Raw genomic sequence first — 12,282 nt, 5'->3', positions numbered from 1 at the left:
GGTACACCATTTACATATGTGTGTGGTACACACTTTGAGCCATAGTGACATGTTTCTCTGTACACCATCATAACACAGTACATAACACAGTACATAACACAGTACATAACATAGTTTGATAATTATTTAAACATTAAATGAAAGGAGGTATTTATTGACAGAATTATTTAAGTATATGTGAAGTTAATATTATGAGAGAGATAAGTAATAATAAGTATATAATAAGTTAGTATTATAAGTATATGAGAAGTTAACATTATGAGAGAGAGGCGGTATTATAAGTATATGAGAAGTAATATAAGAACTTAGTGTTATGAAAAACAGATGAGGTATTATAAGTTAGGTGTAACGAAAGGTTTGGTGGTGGCAGGGTTCAAGGCACAGAGCACTGGAAGGCCTCTCCCGTGGAGAGAGACAGCCTCGACCAGACCATCTCTGGCATGGACCCCCGTCGAGCCTACGAAATCAGGATGGTGGCCAAGGATGGACCCTACGAGACGCCTTCTGACATTATCCTCATCCCACCCTCAGAAGGTCAGTACAACATCCTTAGTTACAAGAGCACATAACATGTGTTATGTAAAATTAATTTTAGAAGGGATTCAAAGAAGCCCCAACTACTGAATAAATTTTATTTAAAAAATGTTTCACGAAGGTCCTCTGTAAATTTAGTAATGATTTCCTTTGATGTTTTGTATATTGGTTTCCTAATTTATTTGTTACATAAGTGTGTAGGGTAGTATAAAGGTGTATCACAGCAAGCTTTTGTTACACGTTTCATTCAAAAATGAGCTTTGAGAGAAACGTGGTCATACGAAGGTCAGCTCTGCTGTGTCTTTGTATTACTCTACTTGTCGGCGTTTTGCCTCCCTACATTAGTTTGTGTTGCTTTGTAACACTTAACAAATCATGATGATAACCTCACCTACTTTAAAAACCTCTTCACTAACTTCTCAAGAGTTATTTTAACCAGTTTGCTTCGTTACCCATTTCTGTTTTGCCAGTATTCCAAGTCTGCGTGTAGGTTTTCTCATAGCAATAACTAATAAACAAGTCTGCATGCAGGTGTGGTAGAAATAGCTACGGTAAACATGTCTGCGTCCAGTTGTGGTCGTAGGGATGATGTGCCTCACGTTAGATATCGTAAGTTGTGGTTGTACCAATAACTAACAGTAAAGTCTGCATGAAGGAGTTGTCGTAGCTAGAACTAGTGATAACCCTTAGTGATAACCCTGACTTTTGGAGACAAACTAAATGTAAATATTGATTCCAGATTTGAATATTTATTTTTTTCTTTGAATATCCTCAAGGCGCATATAGAAAGCGAATTGTAATTAAGATCACGTTCTTGCAAGTCTTAGCTCTACATCCTGGAACTCAAGAGTTGACTCAGCACTGCTGAACTGCCCTTCCCAGCCTCCTGGAAGCTGTGAGTCTTACACCACCCTCCTGGAAACTAAAGTCTTATGTCAGTTTCCTGGAAGATGAAGTCTTACACCAGCCTCCTGGATGTTAGTCTTACACCAGCCTCCTGGAAGCTAGTCTTATTCCAGCCTCCTTCAAGAGAGTCTTACACTGGCCTCCTGGAAGCTAGTCTTACACCAGCCTCCTGGAGGCTAGTCTTACACCGGTTTCCTGGAAGTTAGTCTTACACAGGTCTCCTGGAAGCTAGTTTTACACCAGCCTCCTGGAAGCTAGTCTTACACCAGCCTCCTGGAAGCTAAGTCTTACACTAGCCTCCTGGAAGTTAAAAGTCTTACCTCAGCTTCCTGGAATATAAACCTATATCCAGACACACGAAAAAAAATAGCTTTAGTTTATTTAGCAATATCTGGAAGCTAACTTTAATCCAGCGTCTTATACAAAGCTAATCCAGTGTCTTAGCTGTGGTTCGCAATCCTGTCTGGAGCTCAACTACAGAATCGTGTATTTTAAATTTAAGTACACTTACGAAGGCCTGATACCAGTTTAAGTGCACTTACAAATGCCTGGCACCAGTGTAAGTGCACTAACGAACACCTGATACCAGTTTAAGTGCACTTACGAACGTTTGGCTCCAGTTTAAGTGCATTTATGAACACTTGACACCAGTTTAAGTGTATTTTAACACTTGAAACCAGTTTAAGTGCACTTACAAACGCCTTGCACTAGTTGCTGGACACATTGCAATTAAGACAGAGACAGATGAAAAGCTTTTACTGGGACAGTGTTTGGGACTGAGGAGAGCTTCAGTGGTACAATGTTTGGGACTGAGGAGAGCTTCAGTGGTACAATGTTTGGGACTGAGGAGAGCTTTAGTGGTACAATGTTTGGGACTGAGGAGAGCTTCAGTGGTACAATGTTTGGGACTGAGGAGAGCTTCAGTGGTACAATGTTTGGGACTGAGGAGAGCTTTAGTGGTACAATGTTTGGGACTGAGAAGAGCTTCAGTGGTACAATGTTTGGGACTGAGGAGAGCTTCAGTGGTACAATGTTTGGGACTGAGAAGAGCTTCAGTGGTACAATGTTTGGGACTGAGGAGAGCTTCAGTGGTACAATGTTTGGGACTGAGAAGAGCTTCAGTGGTACAATGTTTGGGACTGAGGAGAGCTTCAGTGGTACAATGTTTGGGACTGAGAAGAGCTTCAGTGGTACAATGTTTGGGACTGAGAAGAGCTTCAGTGGTACAATGTTTGGGACTGAGGAGAGCTTTAGTGGTACAATGTTTGGGACTGAGGAGTGCTTCAGTGGTACAATGTTTGGGACTGAGGAGAGCTTCAGTGGTACAATGTTTGGGACTGAGGAGAGCTTTAGTGGTACAATGTTTGGGACTGAGAAGAGCTTCAGTGGTACAATGTTTGGGACTGAGGAGAGCTTCAGTGGTACAATGTTTGGGACTGAGAAGAGCTTCAGTGGTACAATGTTTGGGACTGAGGAGAGCTTCAGTGGTACAATGTTTGGGACTGAGAAGAGCTTCAGTGGTACAATGTTTGGGACTGAGGAGAGCTTCAGTGGTACAATGTTTGGGACTGAGAAGAGCTTCAGTGGTACAATGTTTGGGACTGAGAAGAGCTTCAGTGGTACAATGTTTGGGACTGAGGAGAGCTTCAGTGGTACAATGTTTGGGACTGAGAAGAGCTTCAGTGGTACAATGTTTGGGACTGAGGAGAGCTTCAGTGGTACAATGTTTGGGACTGAGGAGAGCTTCAGTGGTACAATGTTTGGGACTGAGAAGAGCTTCAGTGGTACAATGTTTGGGACTGAGGAGAGCTTTAGTGGTACAATGTTTGGGACTGAGGAGAGCTTCAGTGGTACAATGTTTGGGACTGAGGAGAGCTTCAGTGGTACAATGTTTGGGACTGAGGAGAGCTTCAGTGGTACAATGTTTGGGACTGAGGAGAGCTTTAGTGGTACAATGTTTGGGACTGAGGAGAGCTTCAGTGGTACAATGTTTGGGACTGAGAAGAGCTTCAGTGGTACAATGTTTGGGACTGAGGAGAGCTTTAGTGGTACAATGTTTGGGACTGAGGAGAGCTTCAGTGGTACAATGTTTGGGACTGAGAAGAGCTTCAGTGGTACAATGTTTGGGACTGAGGAGAGCTTCAGTGGTACAATGTTTGGGACTGAGGAGAGCTTTAGTGGTACAATGTTTGGGACTGAGGAGAGCTTCAGTGGTACAATGTTTGGGACTGAGGAGAGCTTCAGTGGTACAATGTTTGGGACTGAGAAGAGCTTCAGTGGTACAATGTTTGGGACTGAAAAGAGCTTTAGTGGTACAATGTTTGGGACTGAGGAGAGCTTCAGTGGTACAATGTTTGGGACTGAGGAGAGCTTTAGTGGTACAATGTTTGGGACTGAGGAGAGCTTCAGTGGTACAATGTTTGGGACTGAGGAGAGCTTCAGTGGTACAATGTTTGGGACTGAGGAGAGCTTTAGTGGTACAATGTTTGGGACTGAGGAGAGCTTCAGTGGTACAATGTTTGGGACTGAGGAGAGCTTCAGTGGTACAATGTTTGGGACTGAGGAGAGCTTCAGTGGTACAATGTTTGGGACTGAGGAGAGCTTTAGTGGTACAATGTTTGGGACTGAGGAGAGCTTCAGTGGTACAATGTTTGGGACTGAGGAGAGCTTTAGTGGTACAATGTTTGGGACTGAGGAGAGCTTTAGTGGTACAATGTTTGGGACTGAGGAGAGCTTCAGTGGTACAATGTTTGGGACTGAGGAGAGCTTCAGTGGTACAATGTTTGGGACTGAGGAGAGCTTCAGTGGTACAATGTTTGGGACTGAGGAGAGCTTTAGTGGTACAATGTTTGGGACTGAGGAGAGTTTTATTGGGACAATGTTTGGCACTGAGGAGAGCTTTGTTGGGACAATGTTTGGCACTGAGAGAACTTTATTGAGACAATGTTTGGCACTGAGGAGAGCTTTATTGGGACAGTGTTTGGGAGTGAAGAGAGCAGATCCACTAAGCTCTTATTTGGGATGTCGCTTGACAAAAACCGCAGGTCGGTGAACATGGGCAAGGAAGATGGAAATAAATGGTATAAAATACCGACACAATGGAAATATAAACACATATGCAGTATAATGTGATCCTTTATTGACTACGTTTCGCCCACACAGTGGGCTTTTTCAAGTCACAAACAGATCTGTTTGTGACTTGAAAAAGCCCACTGTGTGGGCGAAACGTAGTCAATAAAGGATCACATTATACTGCATATGTGTTTATATTTCCATGGGCAAGGAAGATCTTAAGCTTGTATCAGTGATCTTGCAAGCCCTGGAGGGAAGTGCATCACAATACTCAGTGTAACTTTTATCAGTGATCTTCCATGCTGTGTATCATAGCACTGTGTATCTCAAGACTTACCACACACACACACACACAGTGACACACACACATTAGGGACACTACCAGAGAGATACGAGAAGATGAACCAGTATGACTGGACCTCATATTCACCTTGAGTCGTTCAGACATTGAGATCATCACATGTGAAAGGCCCCTAGGAGCTAGTGATCACGTGGTCCTAAGCTTTGAATACATAGTAGTTACAAGTGGAGAGGGAAGCAAGAAGAGTAGGACGGAAGAAGCCAAACTACAAAAGAGGGGACTACACAGACATGAAAAATTTCTTGTGTGAGGTTCACTGGGAAAGAGAACTGGTGGGAAAATCAGTAAATGAAATGATGGAATACGTGACCACAAAATGTAGGGAAGCAAAGGATAGGTGCGTACCCAGGGGCAACAGAAATAATTGGAAGACCAGAACAAACTCTTGGTTCGCCCAAAGGTGTAGATAAAGGCCAATATTAAGTGCGCTAGAGAATGGAAAAAAGTATAGAAGATAAAGGACTCAGGAAAATAAGGAGATTAATCGAAGAGCCAGAAACGAATATGCAGGGAGAAACGAATAAGGAGGGAGGCCCAGCAGCAATACGAGAATGATATATCATCGAGAGCCACATATGAACCAAGCTCATGTACAGCCACCAGGCGGAAAACAACAGTCAAGGACCAGGTATTCAGACTGAAGAAGGAAGGAGAGGAGATCACAAGAAACGACCGAGAAGTATGTGAAGAGCTCAACACAAGATTTAAGGAAGTATTTTCAGTGGAGACAGAAAGAATTCCAGAAAGCCGGAATGGTGGGGGTACACCAACAAGTGCTGGACACAATACATACAACCGAGGAGGAGGTGAAGAGGCTGCTAAGTGAACTACATACCTCAAAGGCAATGGGACCGGACATCTACCTCTCCGTGGGTCCTGAGAGAGGGAGCAGAGCTGCTGTGTGCGCCACTAACAACAATCTTTAACACATATATCGAAACAGGGCAATTACCTTAGGTGCGGAAGACAGCAAATGCAGCCCCAGTTTTTAGGAAAGGAGACACACAGGGGCAGTAAACTAAAGACAAGTGTCACTGACATTTATGGCATGCAAATTCATGGAGAAGATTATCAGGGGAAGAGTGTCGAAACACCTAGAAAGGAATGATCTTCCTTCTTAGAACTCTTTCAAAGACTTTTATGATGTGTGACGTTAGCGCTATTCTTTGCTACCAACCTTTATGGAGTTGGGTTATATCAACTTATGCACAAATAACACTGGTCAACATCCAAAATGCTTCCGAGACCAGAGTAGCAATTTTCAACAAATTTTAGGTCACTGATAATGAATATCATGGTTAAAATTGTTTAGGTCTACTTTTCAATATACACCTACGTGTCACAACAAGTTCTAACAGGCTTGTGGCAGTGTGTTTCTTACCACACTCACCACATTCTGATTGACCTTCATTATTGTTCCAGCAGTCATAGAAGGTGGTTGTGATGTGCAAGTTTATATTTTGAGGTGAAAGACAGTTGATTTTCTTAGCCAAACACTTTGTGATGGGCTTGCATGGCGGATATACCAGGTACTGCTGCTTTCTATGTCGATGGGACAGCCGTGCAAGAGGTTCCCACTAAATCAGGAGAGACTGGCCACCTCGTCAATCATTGGAGTCTGGGATAAACCAAAAAAAATTTTGCTACCACCACTACACATAAAACTGAGGCTCATGAAAAACTTTGTAAAAGTTATGGACAAATTCGGTCAGGGATTCAAGTATTTAATATCAAAATTCCCCTCACTGAGCGACGCTAAGATAAGAGAGAAAGTCTTCAATGGTCCTCAGATTCGAGAGCTTCTTAAAGAGTGACTTTGAATCAGACCTTCATGGGGAGGAGAAAGCTGCTTGATAAGCATTCAAGTTAGTGGCGGAGGGATTTCTCGGAAACAGAAGGGAAGGCAACTGTGAAGAATTGGTGGAGAACCTCATCAACACTTACAAGAACATGGGATGTAACATGTCACTTAAAACCCACTTTTTGGATTCACATTTAAGACTTTTTTTCCATCGAACTGTGAGGCAGTTAGTGAGGAACATGGTGAAAAGTATCCCCAAAACATTTCAACCATGGAAAAATGGTACCAGGGCAAATGGGGCACAAGAATACTTGTAGACTATTGCTAGATAATGGCAAGAGATGATTCTTCAGGCCCCTATAAGCGTCAAGCAAAAAGGCAGAGAGTAGGTACGGATTAGAGTTTAAAATATACTGACACATATTGTACGTTATAATAATATAATCAAATATTACATATCTTGTATCTATAGCCAATAAGCATTTTTCAAGGTGATATTTGGATTCAGGACATAAAAATACATAAGAATTAACTGATCTCATTTAAGAAGCACACAACTTTTCATAAATTGTTGACCAGTGATAACCCCCACTTAGGAGAAACTTGTGACGCTATGCAGGTTATTTGTGTACTGTAGCAGTCAAGGTATTGTGCATTATTATTTTTTATATAAGTTGTTATAAGCGACTGTGGGTTGACACCCGCGTCTAGGCTCCCTCTCCGTAGCGTACTTAAGGCACGAGAATGGGGGGCTTCTTGTAGTTCTTGATAAACATGGAGTTCCACCAGTCTGGGCCTGAAGCAGAGAACATGGGCATGTTGTCACTGGCTTTTTCATAATTAAGTGGAGTTAAGGCTTAAGTAAACATTACTGTATTGTCAGTCAAGATTCGTGTTGCAGCATCTTTACCAGTCCAGTAACTTATGTTCCTGATGACCTTTGTTCATGGTACAGTATCATGTGCTACTGATGACCTTTGTTCATGGCACAGCAACATGTGCTACTGATGACCTTTGTTCATGGTACAGTAAAATGTACTCCTGATGACCTTTGCTCATGGTACAGTAACATGTGCTCCTGATGACCTTTGTTCATGGTACAGTAACATGTACTCCTGATGACCTTTGTTTATGGTACAGTAACATGTGCTCCTGATGACCTTTGTTCATGGTACAGTAACATATGCTCCTGATGACCTTTGTTCATGGTACAGTAACGTATGCTCCTGAGGACCTTTGTTCATGGAACAGTAATGTGGGGAAACTTGTTAGCTAAGTACAGTTTCCATCATGATAATAATAATAATAATAATAATAATAATAATAATAATAATAATAATAATAATAATAATAATAATAATAATAATAATAATAATAATAATAACAATGACAACAAGGAGGGTTACTTAGCTTTTGTTGACAGCTCAGACTTCAAGAAGTCACCTTCAAGTGAACTGAAGGTCTCCCTCACAGGAGCTGTAGAATGACGAGTAACTAGTTAAGGTTATGAACCTAACATATATATTTTCCAGTATAACAATTTACTGGAGCGTGGAGAGCTACTCGCCTGAGTTTTGTGGACGGTTTGCACATTACGACCTAGAATAGGTCAGCCCTCATCACCTTGTGTTTACCTATGGCCTGCAGTGCCTATTTGGTGGATACAAGTGAGAATAGGACCTACCTTTCTCATGTGACGGGAGCTTGTGGCGTTGACTACATCACTTAGGTCGAGAATGTTGTCTTGATAGTACGTAGGATGTATGAAAGTTAAGACACATGTGCAACATCTGGATATCTTTATTGTAGACGTTTCGCCATCCAGTGGCTTTATCAATACAGATTCTAGGACATAATAGGAAGACAGTAGAACTATATACAAAAGATGAGGTAATCAGTCCCTCGGCCTTGGAGTTAGTGTTCACAGCATCGTGAACACTAGGATGTAGATGTGTCAGGCGGGGAATGTTGCACTGGTGTTTGTCACAACACATCAGAAATGTTCGTTGCAATCACTCGCAATACCGGCTACACACTATTGTCATACAGTACCATCACTAGTTCATGAGTTTCGTGGAATTATCCACAGCGGGGAGAAAGTCCACATTGGGTTTATTTCCGTTCTCACGGTACTTAAACACGACTGAACAACAAACAGCTTTCGTTGAACATTTTTATTTACATTCGTGATTGTCACTTTCACTTGAAGTTGCTCTCTCGTATTTTTCACTAGATTAAATTCCAAGTGGAGATTGTCAGATCAAGAATCTGAACGCGGGACCACAGCTGTTTCTATGTTAAGCGGTGGGTACTGTCCACGTCGTGGTATCCCCTGACACACGTTCACCCTCCTTCCATGAAGCAGTCTGCCCCGCCCAGCTATGCACAACCCCTCCAGGCACTAACTGCTGACCTAGGCTTAAAGGTATTTACTGCCAGCACTTGCAGTAGAGTTCGTCCTAGAATCTCTGTTTCTTAGGATTCTAGGCAGGTTAATGGAGTTATAATACTCCTAGCTTGTAGATCAAGTGGGGCGCAGTTTTTCACTGAATTTTCTTGCTATGGGAAAACAGCAGCTCCCATACACGTCCACTTTTAGGTACAAAGGGCCAGCAAGTCTAGTAAAGAGAGGTGTTGTGACGCCTCGCATCACATATGACTCTGATAATGCTGTGGTGGGAGAGAGAAAGTAAGATGGTTCACAGGCCCCTCTGAGAGGGCTAGCCCTCTGTTGAGAAGGTTAGTGCCCCCCTTCAAAAGGGGGGATATCGCCCCATTCATAAACTGGAGATTTTTCTCCACTGTAACTTGTACTCCTGATGACCTTTGTTTAAGTACAGTAACATGTGCTGCTGATGACCTTTGTTCATGGAACAGTTATTAACTTGATCTCTGAAGTACCTTTGTATATGGTACAACTGATGTTTGTTAGTGTGGTACAGTGAACATCGTTTTCTCTTAAACAAATGAAACACAACTAGAGATAAAACGCCCGTTTGTGCTGGCACCTTCACTCAGCAGTCTGACACGTCGAAGGGAAGACCCCACTGTGTAGGTGGTGTGAAGACCCCACTGTGTAGGTGGTGTGAAGACCCCACTGTGTAGGTGGTGTGAAGACTCCACTGTGTAGGTGGTGTGAAGACTCCACTGTGTAGGTGGTGTGAAGACCCCAATGTGTAGGTGGTGTGAAGACCCCACTGTGTAGGTGGTGTGAAGACCCCACTGTGTAGGTGGTGTGAAGACTCCACTGTGTAGGTGGTGTGAAGACCCCACTGTGTAGGTGGTGTGAAGACCCCACTGTGTAGGTGGTGTGAAGACCCCACTGTATAGGTGGTGTGAAGACCCCACTGTGTAGGTGGTGTGAAGACCCCACTGTGTAGGTGGTGTGAAGACCCCACTGTGTAGGTGGTGTGAAGACCCCACTGTGTAGGTGGTGTGAAGACCCCACTGTGTAGGTGGTGTGAAGACCCCACTGTGTAGGTGGTGTGAAGACCTCACTGTGTAGGTGGTGTGAGGGAGGTTATTACCACTATATGTGTGGTACAGTGAACACAAGAGAAACACAAGCACTCAGAGGGCCTGGTGTTCCCTACTTTCTGGCTACATGCACCTATATAGCAAATTTTTTTAATATTTTGGCGCGTGATGTAGGCGAGTAATGGCAACTGTGTTACGATGCCCAGGTGGTCGTAGCTTCACAGAACCTGAGTCGTGTAGGCGAGTAATGGCAACTGTGTTACGATGCCCTGGTGGTCGTAGCTTCACAGAACCTGAGTCGTGTAGGCGAGTAATGGCAACTGTGTTACGATGCCCAGGTGGTCGTAGCTTCACAGAACCTGAGTCGTGTAGGCGAGTAATGGCAACTGTGTTACGAAGGTGGTCGTAGCTTCACAGAACCTGAGTCGTGTAGGCGAGTAATGGCAACTGTGTTACGATGCCCAGGTGGTCGTAGCTTCACAGAACCTGAGTCGTGTAGGCGAGTACCTGATGGCAACTGTGTTAGGTGGTCGTAGCTTCACAGAACCTGAGTCGTGTAGGCGAGTAATGGCAACTGTGTTACGATGCCCTGGTGGTCGTAGCTTCACAGAACCTGAGTCGTGTAGGCGAGTAATGGCAACTGTGTTACGATGCCCTGGTGGTCGTAGCTTCACAGAACCTGAGTCGTGTAGGCGAGTAATGGCAACTGTGTTACGATGCCCTGGTGGTCGTAGCTTCACAGAACCTGAGTCGTGTAGGCGAGTAATGGCAACTGTGTTACGATGCCCAGGTGGTCGTAGCTTCACAGAACCTGAGTCGTGTAGGCGAGTAATGGCAACTGTGTTACGATGCCCTGGTGGTCGTAGCTTCACAGAACCTGAGTCGTGTAGGCGAGTAATGGCAACTGTGTTACGATGCCCTGGTGGTCGTAGCTTCACAGAACCTGAGTCGTGTAGGCGAGTAATGGCAACTGTGTTACGATGCCCTGGTGGTCGTAGCTTCACAGAACCTGAGTCGTGTAGGCGAGTAATGGCAACTGTGTTACGATGCCCTGGTGGTCGTAGCTTCACAGAACCTGAGTCGTGTAGGCGAGTAATGGCAACTGTGTTACGATGCCCTGGTGGTCGTAGCTTCACAGAACCTGAGTCGTGTAGGCGAGTAATGGCAACTGTGTTACGATGCCCGAGTAATGGCAACTGTGTTAGGCCCTGGTGGTCGTAGCTTCACAGAACCTGAGTCGTGTAGGCGAGTAATGGCAACTGTGTTACGATGCCCAGGTGGTCGTAGCTTCACAGAACCTGAGTCGTGTAGGCGAGTAATGGCAACTGTGTTACGATGCCCTGGTGGTCGTAGCTTCACAGAACCTGAGTCGTGTAGGCGAGTAATGGCAACTGTGTTACGAAGGTGGTCGTAGCTTCACAGAACCTGAGTCGTGTAGGCGAGTAATGGCAACTGTGTTACGATGCCCTGGTGGTCGTAGCTTCACAGAACCTGAGTCGTGTAGGCGAGTAATGGCAACTGTGTTACGATGCCCTGGTGGTCGTAGCTTCACAGAACCTGAGTCGTGTAGGCGAGTAATGGCAACTGTGTTACGATGCCCTGGTGGTCGTAGCTTCACAGAACCTGAGTCGTGTAGGCGAGTAATGGCAACTGTGTTACGATGCCCTGGTGGTCGTAGCTTCACAGAACCTGAGTCGTGTAGGCGAGTAATGGCAACTGTGTTACGATGCCCAGGTGGTCGTAGCTTCACAGAACCTGAGTCGTGTAGGCGAGTAATGGCAACTGTGTTACGATGCCCTGGTGGTCGTAGCTTCACAGAACCTGAGTCGTGTAGGCGAGTAATGGCAACTGTGTTACGATGCCCTGGTGGTCGTAGCTTCACAGAACCTGAGTCGTGTAGGCGAGTAATGGCAACTGTGTTACGATGCCCTGGTGGTCGTAGCTTCACAGAACCTGAGTCGTGTAGGCGAGTAATGGCAACTGTGTTACGATGCCCAGGTGGTCGTAGCTTCACAGAACCTGAGTCGTGTCAGCACTAAGCATAGACTAACATTCAAGTGTTGATGATCATTGTGTGTATGTGAAGAGCAATGTTGAACGTACGTCGTGATGCAGCGCATTCTCCAGCCAA

The 12,282-nt window shown here is 44.4% G+C and overlaps 1 protein-coding gene across 8 annotated transcripts in view; it reads left to right on the top strand.

Annotated features, from left to right (window-relative positions):
• The first annotated feature begins 333 nt into the window (after positions 1-333).
• LOC128684045 (uncharacterized) overlaps positions 334-12,282 on the top strand; it is a 195,459-nt gene continuing 183,510 nt past the window's right edge. For 6 of the 8 annotated variants that reach the window (XM_070091998.1, XM_070091995.1, XM_070091965.1 and 3 more), the window contains exon 1: positions 336-534. In XM_070091998.1, coding sequence (XP_069948099.1) covers positions 441-534 — 94 coding nt within the window. In that variant the 5' untranslated portion in view covers positions 336-440. Of the gene's footprint in view, positions 535-12,282 lie in introns of all 8 variants that reach the window. The other 2 variants (XM_070091986.1, XM_070091978.1) reach the window with 2 other exon arrangements.

The sequence above is a fragment of the Cherax quadricarinatus genome, chromosome 3, assembly GCF_038502225.1.
Source record: "Cherax quadricarinatus isolate ZL_2023a chromosome 3, ASM3850222v1, whole genome shotgun sequence".
NCBI classification, from domain to species: Eukaryota; Metazoa; Arthropoda; class Malacostraca; order Decapoda; family Parastacidae; genus Cherax; species Cherax quadricarinatus.
This window is presented reverse-complemented; position numbering and strand designations above follow the sequence as displayed.